The following is a 10,868-nucleotide window of genomic DNA, read 5'->3' as shown; positions in this document are numbered from 1 at the left end:
GCTCCCGCCCCCTCCCGCTCAACCTCCCTTCACCGCCCGCACCCTCCCCCACGCCCTCCGCCCACCCCTCCGCTCCGCCTCCCGCCTCCGCCCACCCTTCCCGCCTCCGCTTCCGCCCCTCCCGCTCCGCCTCCCGCTCCCCACCCTCTGTCGCCGGCGGGCTCATGACGAGGGATTATAAAATGCCGCGTAACAACAAGTGCGAGTGAGGACGTACGATGATGACGTCAATGTGTGTCACGACGATGGGTGGGAGGGAGAGGGCAGGGATAAGGAGGGGAGGGAGGGGGGAGAAAGGGCAGGAAGGAAGTAGTGGAGCGAGGTAGGGAGGAAGGGCAGGCAGAGAGGGACGGATGAGGAGGGAGGAAGGGGAGAGCGAAGGGAGAAAGAATGAAGGAAGGGAAGGAGGACAAAGGTAGGCGTGTGATTATTTAGCGCGCATGCGCATTGCGTTTTGCGACAGTCGGCAAGAGATCTTGCTCCGTGTTTCGCGAATGAGTAAAACATCCGCGATATATTCAGACACCCTACTATAAACGGTGTCCACCACGGATCCAGGCGGACGGGGTGAGCGGATGGTCGACGTCACTTCTGCTCTCGACAATCGCTCCGTCATGTTCGTGGTGCGGCGGTGTCGTGTGTGACGGCCACACCTCTCGCCTGCCTCTGCCTGCCATGTTGGGGAGTCCTGGTTGATCTGCACACAGACGTGCCGCCGAAGCGAACTGACCTGAAAACACTCACACGTTCAACGCTGCGACCGGATGAATACGTACGTACACGCGGGCACACACGCACGCACGCGCACGCTCTCTCTCTCTCTCACACAAACACACACACAGCACACACACACACATAAACACAGCACAGAACAACACACAGAACACACACAGAACCACACACACACACACAACACAAACACAAAAACACACACACACAAACACACACACACACACACACACACACACACACAAAACACAACACAACACAACACACACACACACACACACACACGCACACGCACGCACACGCAACGCACACGCACACGCCACACGCACACGCACACACACACACAGAACACACGCGCACACAAACACACAAAACAACATACACACAAACGCGCGCGCACGCACACAAACACACAACACACAAACGTGCGCGCTCGCCACGCCACACTTACGTGATAGGGTCTATGTCCCCCAGGGTAGGGTCCTATATACAGAGAGTTGCGCCACTCAGGATTTGACTCCATGTTGTTTCCAATGTATCCACACGCTGGCGCTTAAGTACAGCGCTGTATGGATACGCTGTACAATGGTCCGTAGTAATTAATTAGACTAATCGTTCTTCAATAAACTGCAAAATTTACAGAGATTATAGCTAAGACATGTGTCTATGTGTATCTAGATTTCTAGAAATGTAACTCAAATCGTTCGCGGGCCATATTGATAGTTTAATTTACACTTTCTTTACCGCCATAGCCGTGCGTATATTAACCTGTGCTTGCTCCCGCGCGTAGATACTTTGCTAATTAATTAAATCACTCGCGCTTCAATAAACTCAAGAATCACAGAGATCATAGATAACACATGTGTTTATATATATCTAGATTTCTAGAAAAGTAACTCAAATCGTCGCGCCATATGATAAGGCTTAATTGTCAATTTCTTAGTGTAAAACAGCAGCTAGTATTTTGGAAGAATATGACAACTGTAATTCACAGATAAATGCGTTCCACTCTCACTCGCTCGCAGCTGTAAACATGTGTTTTGGAGTTCTAGAAATCTAGATACACATAGACACATGTCTTAGCTATAATCTCTGTAAATTTTGAGTTTATTGAGCAGCGATTAGTCTAATTAATTACTACGGCCATTGTACAGCGTGGTCCATACAGCGCTGTACTTAAGCGACAGCGTGTGATCAAATTTGGAACAACATGCCGTCAGCAATCACGTGACCGATTTTTTCCGACTCGTCATGGCGCACTCTCTGTATACAGGGACTCTACCCAGGGTAATGCCGAATGTACACCTGGCGGTCAGTCGCTGTATACCGAAACGTACCCTGGGTCGGTACGGCTTATCCGGAACGACCCTGGTAACTATTCTAATATGCCGGACCGTACCTCGCCTACTCGCAAACCGTACCCTGACTTTCAGCCGATGTCGTAATACATACCGCTTGTCGGCGGAAAGACGCCCGCTTTATAGCTCCCATTCCTTGTTTCCGGTCGTTCCCGCAAAATATTCGTAACCCTTACCAGAGCACTTAAATCAATTACTCTGCCTTACCCTGTTACGTTTCACCTTCCGCCTTTTTACAAGTGTCAGCGAGTCTATAAGTTTCCAACCCATTAAGATAATCATACAATTTTCCTGTTCCACCCACACTTGGAGCCATGCATATTTCAAAAATCTCGCGGCGAAAAGTGGCGAAAATGTGTAACATTGCGAAAGAAAACGCATTCCCATCTATCGCGATATTTGCAAAGGATTTGCGCGCATCAGTGTATATAGGTTGAAATTTTTCTTGGTTTCACAGTTTCATACTCCAATCCAACCAGATGCAGAATATACAGGTCTGTATGTATATTTCAAATTTTGCGACATCAGTAGTGGGCGGAACAGGGACAGTCAGGTAGGGTAGGAGTAAGCGACGTACGGTCCGGCTAATCAGATAGTTACCAGGGTACGTTCCAGTATACCGGACCGTACCCAGGGTACGTTCCGGCAGTACCTGGGGGACATAGACCGCTATCAGCCACATTTACGATACGAGGGGGTTCGTTAGAGATACAGCAACCCCATGACTGTAGGACACTTGGGTTTTCCCTTAAGTGACAGTTGTGCAGTGAAATCACCTCTATATACCGAGCACCTAGCTGTCCTATAAAAACACTTTTGGCAGACTCATGGAGTATGTACACGGCACACGGCACAATAAAGCACCTATGACACGCGTATGCACATAATACGTGTCAATAAAGTGTACATACACATGCAGAGTATAGAGATATAGTGTATCCGTGTATAGAGATATTTCTGTGTACGGCTCTATACACGCTATACTTGCGGGGGCTGTAAGGGTTGGCGTTATGGGAACCGACACGGATAATAGACGTGTCTGGCGTTACACATTTCTCTATCACATCTCTCTCATCTTTCTGATTACTTCACAACTGCTTCAGCACTGGGGAAATGACATTCTCTCCATTCATCTCTATCCGCTCGTCGTCGTCTCTCTCTCCTCTCTTCTCTCTCTCTCTCTCTTCTCTTCCTCGCTTCCTCCCCCTGTCTCTCTCTCTGTCTCTCTCTGTCTCCTCTCTGTCTGTCTCTCTCTCTCTCTCTCTCTCTTCTCTCTCGTGTCTTCCTCTTACCGTGTATTTCTATCATTTCCTCTTTAAACGTGTACATATACAATAAAACAATACGAGAATAAACAATTATTATCATGATAAAAATAAACTGAAGCATATAAAATCAATCTATCTATCAACTGAATCAGCGCAATCTATATAAAAAAAGCGCATAGGTTAAATTGAACGCTTCGTTATCGTTATCATACCATTGCTTATTATTATTATCACAATTATAACAACATAATATTAATTATTATTAATTTTTTATTAATTCTATTATTATTATTATGGTTTTACCTATAAATCGGAGCCCCTCGCTCTGTAAACGTATTGCCCTCGTTCTCCGTTTCGTGACAGCCGTTCTGCTGCAGCAGACGACATCATCATCGTCATCGTCACCGTCATCGTCAGTCGTCGGTGGCAGTTCGTGGAAGAGTGAGACGTGCAGGGCGCATTTAGCGTGTGCGCCAGCATTCGTCTGTATAGGCTAGCAGCCGATCCGATGCTCCGCCATCGAGTGATATACGTCACCGGCCCACGCCGCGGTCACGATGTCATCTAGAGATGCCGGTATACTAGATGACGCACTAGTCTCGAGTATTCTCTGGATGAACACATTTCTACCGTTGCAACGCATTTCGTCGTTGATATCTGTGTTGCGCTGCATACGCTCGCCGACCTTTGCACATCACGTTTGCATCCTATAGACATTACGTATTAGATGTGCATGTTTCTATGTTCGCATCGGGAGGGGGTGTAGGAGGGAGGCGGGGGGTGCGGGATCGAGCGCGTACACTCGCGTGAAATGATGGTGACAAGGTCATGCAAATTCGTTAACCTCTCCCGCTGTCATCTCGTCGCTCCCTCCGCCCTGTAGCAATGAAGCATAACGACAGATTGCTGGGCTTTAGTGAGCGATCGAGCGTGGTGGAGTGGTGATGGTGTACGCATGCACTCACGACGGTAGTAACGTATAGCCTGAAAATAAAACAACGCGCGTGTGCGTGCGCGCGTTTGTGTGTGCGCGTGAATGCGTTTGTGTGTGTGCTCGCGTGCTCGCGTGCGTGCGTACGTGTGTGTGCGCGTGTGTGTGTGCTCGCGTACGTGCGTGTGTGTGTGCGTGTGCGTGTGCGTGTGGGATCCAGTATGGGATAGCTGAAGCAAAACAAACTTAATTTGATCGGATTCTTAGAAGATGACATCTGGCGGAAGCATTGATCAGTTGATCTAGTTCAACGAATGCATGTCATCAGATGTAAATAATAAGTTAAATATAAGTTAAATCGGGCAAGTAATGTTAAACCATCTCTTTCTGGATCTTTACACCGGGTTTCGTCAATCAAGCAAGCCTAAAACTTTTAGACGACCATGGTACACAGCATAAAAAAGGTTATAAGTTTGGCATCCGCGTATTCAGTGAGGGATTCCGTGTGCGAGCGGAATATTCCACGGCGAGACGCGGTGTTGGGGGGAGGCTCGCCTGGCAGTTATAGGCTGGCGTGCTGGTTAACAGCAGATAGGCTTGCTGTGTTTGTGTAGCGAGGCGCGCCGCGGGGCAAGGTAGAGGCTGCGCAAATTGATTTCGCTTGGTGAGTAAGCTATATTAGATGAATCCCTGAGCTGCGTCCCTTCGTCGTCGTCGTCGTCGTCGTCGGCAGCAGCCGGATGAATCAGTCGCAGCTGTATGCACGGCGCTGCAACTCAATAACTCTTCTATTCTCTACGACAAGGACGTTCGTTGTCGCCGCCCGGGGGAGTGATGGTAGAGGCGAGGGGTGATGCGGTGGCGCTGACGTCTGTTGTTGGTTGGGCAGAGTAGTGAATTGTAAGGTATGAATAAACCCAGTTGAAAAAAATAAACCTAAATTTATTACTGTTATTGTTATTATTATTATTATTATTATTATTATTATTATTATTATTATTGTTATTGTTGTTGTTGCTGTTGTTGTTGCGATTAATAATAATAATATTAAGGTCGGATCATGCCGGTGGTAACTAAATGTTATAAAATAAAAGATTTTTATCTGGAATTTTTGGACTAAAAATCTAAATACAACCTACCCAACACAGATTATGCCCGTGAACCCCTAATATGCAACATAGGAAAATGTGATTTTTAATCGAGCTATTGAGTCTTGTGACAAAATAATTCGAAAGAGCGTATCTTGCATGTTGAGATTGCTAGAAATGAACGGAAACATTGTTAATAAGACACATATATTCAGGCACCAAAGATAAATAAGAACACTATATAAGCTATATATATAAGCTACAGTGTCATTTAATGTGATATTGTGTTTCATATAACAGGCATACTATTTCTGGCTAGTACTAGTAACGGATCGTATAAGCATAGATATATAGAAACACATGTGTGGTATATAGATATACACGTATACACGCATCTATGGTAAGACAGGCATACTTTATAATTATATATAAAGAGTTCAATGATCGCCACAAACTATAATATTATATATATATATATAATATATTATATGTATATATATTATATATAATATAAATCTTATATCTATATATATATAATTTATTCTTTTTTACTTTTTTAAACATTTTTTTTACTTTGATGTATGCTAACACGTGTAGCGAGAAGGCAGACAGACGGGCGGCAATTACTATTCCGCCTCACAATACAAAACGTTCGTGCCACTGGCACTCGTTATCAGCAGCTTTTTGAGAACGCTCCTATGCGACGCGGTTGTTACTGTCGCACGTGTATCGGCGAGCGTCACCATCACTTCTACTCTTCAAGCACACATCCACTGACACTGCCGTATTTTCGTATGCTAGCAGGCTCACGCCCAAGCGTGAGATTCGCATCCCTTATCGTGCAATGCACTCTGCGTCGTTGCACGTCGACACGGCGCCGTGACGGCGTTGTAGCCCTGGCATAGACTGGCGAAATTTGGTCGGACAACTTTCTCTCCCTCCCGCGGCCGTAGATAGCCACGCCTGAGCGATCCTCATGCTTACCTGACAGCAGATGTGACCGAGTTGCCCTCACAGTAACCTGGAGTTGTTGAATACTGTCTGACGGCCTGCGGCCCGGGCACCGTCCGAACCTATCGGGAACCCGGGTAACTACGCATTAGAATACGAAACGTGTGGTTCTTTTTTCGTTCATTGTTTGCTTCATGTGCGTGTGTGTCGTTTCGTGTATTTACATACTTAATTATTGTTATATAGTTTCAATTAGGTATCATATATTCGCGAACGTCTGCATAATTTCGAACCTATGACGTGCATCGGAACATCAAGATAACCATAGTTATATCTACATTACAGTAGGAACGACCATCCGATATCAATATACAGTCAACTCTCTAAGATAACGGCCACCGAATGATCACGCAAAAAGCGTGTTCGATCGTTCGATCGTGTATAGTGTCACCGCCGGGAAACACTCTACAAGTCTCGTATGGACAGTGTGCGTTTATATAGAGTTATCATTAACTGTATGCGTCAATATATTATATCTATGACTTAACACGACGTATGCTGTAAGTAGCTATACCTAATGATGGTTATATTCCGTTCGTGGTACAATTGAAGAAAGTGTAGAAGGCTGACATACCACTATGCGGTCAATCAAAACCTTACGTCCGTGCCTAACCCTCTCACCTTTAGTGCAGGAGCGCCGGCGTCACCTTTCGCCAGCAGGCGCTGCCGCCTTTCGCTCCAGGAGGGCCGGTGCCGCCTTTCGGGCCAGCAGGGCCGGGGTCGCCTTTCGGGCCAGGAGGGCCGGTGCCGCCTTTCGGGCCAGGAGTGCCGGGGTCGCCTTTCGGGCCAGGAGGGCCGGTGCCGCCTTTCGGGCCAGGAGTGCCGGGGTCGCCCTTGCATCCCTTAGTCTCGCAGGTGCCACTCTGTCGTTAGGATATATTTGAAAGTTGAAACCAAAATCCTATAGCCTCTGTGGAACGCACGTACGCGTGCACGCATACACATACACACATCCATCATATCCTCAGGCGCGCACACTAGCCCACATACATATACGTACGCGCACACACGCACGATGCATACATACACGCACGCGCGCAAACACACATACACATGCATGCGCGCACGCACTTATACACATGTATGCGCGCATGCACACACACGCGCACACGAGCGAACGCACGCACGCATGCATACACGCACATACACATGCGCGCACATACACACGCGCGCACATATATACACAAGCGCGCACGCACGCACGCACGCACGCACGCACGCACGCACACATTTCGGATATTGGTGCTCGTCATTCATAAAAAACAAAATTAACAACAAACAATAGAACATAAACATGAAAATGAAGATTAAAAAAGGCCTGTGTAACTTACCACGAGGCTTGGCATTACTGCAGCTTGTAGGAGAAGCACGACCAATACTGCAGACCTTCTATACATCACTACTGCACGAGAAACAGATAATGCAAGTCTTATTATCGTCGTGTTAATATGGTTACATCTTGTTTTTGGATCCTATTGGACTCTGGGGGCTACATGCATGTATCCTATTATTATCATATTTGTAAATCTCACTTTTATCATTGTTGCGTCTTAGTGTTTTACACTTGTACGCCCTATCTTATCATAGCCTCGTTATTATTGTTATTTTACTAACTTTACTACTTTGCATAATTATTACTAAAATAGATAAACTATGTTATCTAACGATATATAAATATATGATATAAATCGATAAATAAAATAAAATGAAAATAGTAGAAGAATTTATCTAAATCTCTAAATAGAATCTAGTTGATCTATCTTGGTATTACATCTTACACGACTCACTCATCAGTTTGACTTGACTTGACCTTGGCTTGACAAGCAGCGTAATGTTCGTGAGAGAGCTCATATATTCATACGCATATATATGGCGACTTGTAGTAATCCCGGGCAGCAGACACGGAGAGGTGTGAACGACTCTAGAGTCGGCAAAGATCTGTTAAGTGGGGCATCACGGGACCACGGACTGTGTGTTTCTGCGAATACGAACGAACAAATGTGGGAACTTGCCGGGTTACTGGACCGTAAGACTCTCCCACAAGTATAATTTTACGCAGCAAGCCAGGGCCGCGAAATTTTTTTTCCCAAACGGTATAACATAGCGAAAAATTTAGCGCCTTCTGATTGGCTGCTTCGATTTGCTTTGCCTTTGACAAGAGAACAAACGCCCATTTGTAAATGTTTTGTTTGCTCCCTTCCTCCTCCCCTTTCTCCCTCCTCATCCGTCCCTCTCTGCCTGCCCTTCCTCCCTACCTCCGCTCCACACTTCCTTCCTGCCTTTCTCCCTCCCTCCCCTCCCCTCACTCCCTGCCTCTCCCTCCCCACCCATCGTCGTGACACATTGAGTCATCATCGTACGGTCCAGTCACTCGCACTTGTTGTTACGCGGCATGTTTATAATCCCTCGTCATGAGCCCGGGCGACAGAGGGTGCGGGAGGAGGCGGGAGCGGGAGGCGAGGGGCGGGAAGGGGGGCGAAGGCGGCGGAGCGGAGGGGTGCGGGAGGCGGGAGGGGTGGGGAGGGGTGCGGGAGGTGGGAGGGGGTGTGGAAGCGGAGGGGTGCGGAGGCGGAGGGGGTGTAGGAGGCGGAGGGGGGGTGCGGATCGAGCGCGTACACTCGCGTGAAATGATGGTGACAAGGTCATGCAAATTCGTTAACCTCTCCGCTGTCATCTCGTCGCTCCCTCCGCCCTGTAGCCAATGAAGCATAACCACAGATTGCTGGGCTTTAGTGAGCGATCGAAGCGTGGTGGAGTGGTGATGGTGTACGCATGCACTCACGACGGTAGTAACGTATAGCCTGAAAATAAAACAACGCGCGTGTGCGTGCGTGCGTTTGTGCGTGCGCGTGAATGCGTTTGTGTGTGGCTCGCGTGCTCGCGTGCGTGCGTATTGTGTGTGCGCGTGTGTGTGTGCTCGCGTACGTGCGCGTGTGTACGTGCGTGTGTGTGCGCGTGTGTGTGGGCTCGCGTACGTGCGTGTGTGTGTACGTCGCGGTGTGTGTACGTGCGTGTGTGGTGTGGCGGCGTGTGTGTGTGCTCGCGTACGTGCGTGTGTGTACGTGCGTGTGTGTGTGTGCGTGTGCGTGTGGGATCCAGTATGGGATAGCTGAAACAAAAACAAACTTAATTTGATCGGATTCTTAAAGATGACACCTGGCGGAAGCTTGATCAGTTGATCTAGTTTCAACGAATGCATGTCTCAGATGTAAATAATAAGTTAAATATAAGTTAAATCGGGCAAGTAATGTTAAACCATCTCTTTCTGGATCTTTACACCGGGTTTCGTCAATCAAGCAAGCCTAAAACTTTTAGAGCGACCATGGTACACAGCATAAAAAAGGTTATAAGTTTGTCATCGCGTATTCAGTGAGGATTCCGTGGTGCGAGCGGAATATTCCACGGCGAGACGCGGTGTTGGGGAGGCTCGCCTGGCAGTTATAGGCCTGCGTGCTGGTTAACAGCAGATAGGCTTGCTGTGTTTGTGTAGCGAGGCGCGCCGCGGGCAAGTAGAGGCTGCGCAAATTGATTTCGCTTGGTGAGTAGCTATATTAATGAATCCCTGAGCTGCGCCCTTTCGTCGTCGTCGTCGTGCGTCGTCTCGGCAGCAGCCGGATGAATCAGTCGCAGCTGTATGCACGGCGCTGCAACTCAATAACTCTCTATTTCTACGACAAGGACGTTCGTTGTCGCCGCCCGGGGGAGTGATGGTAGAGCGAGGGTGATGCGGTGGCGCTGACGTCTGTTGTTGTTGGGCAGAGTAGTGAATTGTAGGTATGAATAAACCCAGTTGAAAAAAATAAACCTAAATTTATTACTGTATTGTTATTAATTATTATTATTATTTATTATTAGTTATTTGTTGTTGTTGCTTGTTGTGTTCGATTAATAATAATAATATTAAGGTCGGATCATGCCGGTGGTAACTAAATGTTATAAAATAAAAGATTTTTCTGGAATTTTTGGACTAAAAATCTAAATACAACCTACCCAACACAGATTATGCCGTGAACCCCTAATATGCAAACATAGGGAAAATGTGATTGTTAATCGAGCATGAGTCTTGTGACAAAAAATTCGAAAGAGGCGTATCTTGCATGAGAGATGCTAGAAATGAACGGAAACATTGTTAATAAGACACATATATTCAGGCACCAAAGATAAATAAGAACAATATATAAAAGCTATATATAATAGCTACACAGTGTCATTTAAGTATATTGTGTTTCATATAACAGGCATACTATTTCTGGCTAGTACTAGTAACGGATCGTATAAGCATAAGATATATAGAAAACACCATGTTTGGTATTAGATATAACACGTTATACACGCATCTATGGTAAGACAGGCATACTTTATAATTATATATAAAGAGTTCAAATGATCGCACACATATTCAATACATAATATATAATATATATATATATATATATATATAAATGTATATCTATATATATATAATTTATTCTTTTTTACTTTT

General features: G+C 46.4%; 1 protein-coding gene across 1 annotated transcript; it reads right to left on the bottom strand.

The window, feature by feature from the left end:
* Nucleotides 1-3,848: 3,848 nt before the first annotated feature.
* Nucleotides 3,849-8,299, bottom strand: LOC106814929 (pulmonary surfactant-associated protein D-like). Its single transcript, XM_014819313.1, has 5 exons — nucleotides 8,173-8,299; nucleotides 7,717-7,787; nucleotides 7,033-7,248; nucleotides 6,359-6,447; nucleotides 3,849-3,981 (listed from the first exon to the last, which is right to left on the bottom strand). The coding sequence occupies exons 1-5, from the start codon at nucleotides 8,234-8,236 to the stop codon at nucleotides 3,849-3,851; spliced, it is 573 nt and encodes a 190-aa protein (XP_014674799.1). The 5' UTR covers nucleotides 8,237-8,299.
* Between the last annotated feature and the right edge of the window lie 2,569 nt (nucleotides 8,300-10,868).

Source organism: Priapulus caudatus, unplaced genomic scaffold (assembly GCF_000485595.1).
Source record: "Priapulus caudatus unplaced genomic scaffold, Priapulus_caudatus-5.0.1 Scaffold1007, whole genome shotgun sequence".
In the NCBI taxonomy this organism is placed as follows: Eukaryota; Metazoa; Priapulida; class Priapulimorpha; order Priapulimorphida; family Priapulidae; genus Priapulus; species Priapulus caudatus.
This window is presented reverse-complemented; position numbering and strand designations above follow the sequence as displayed.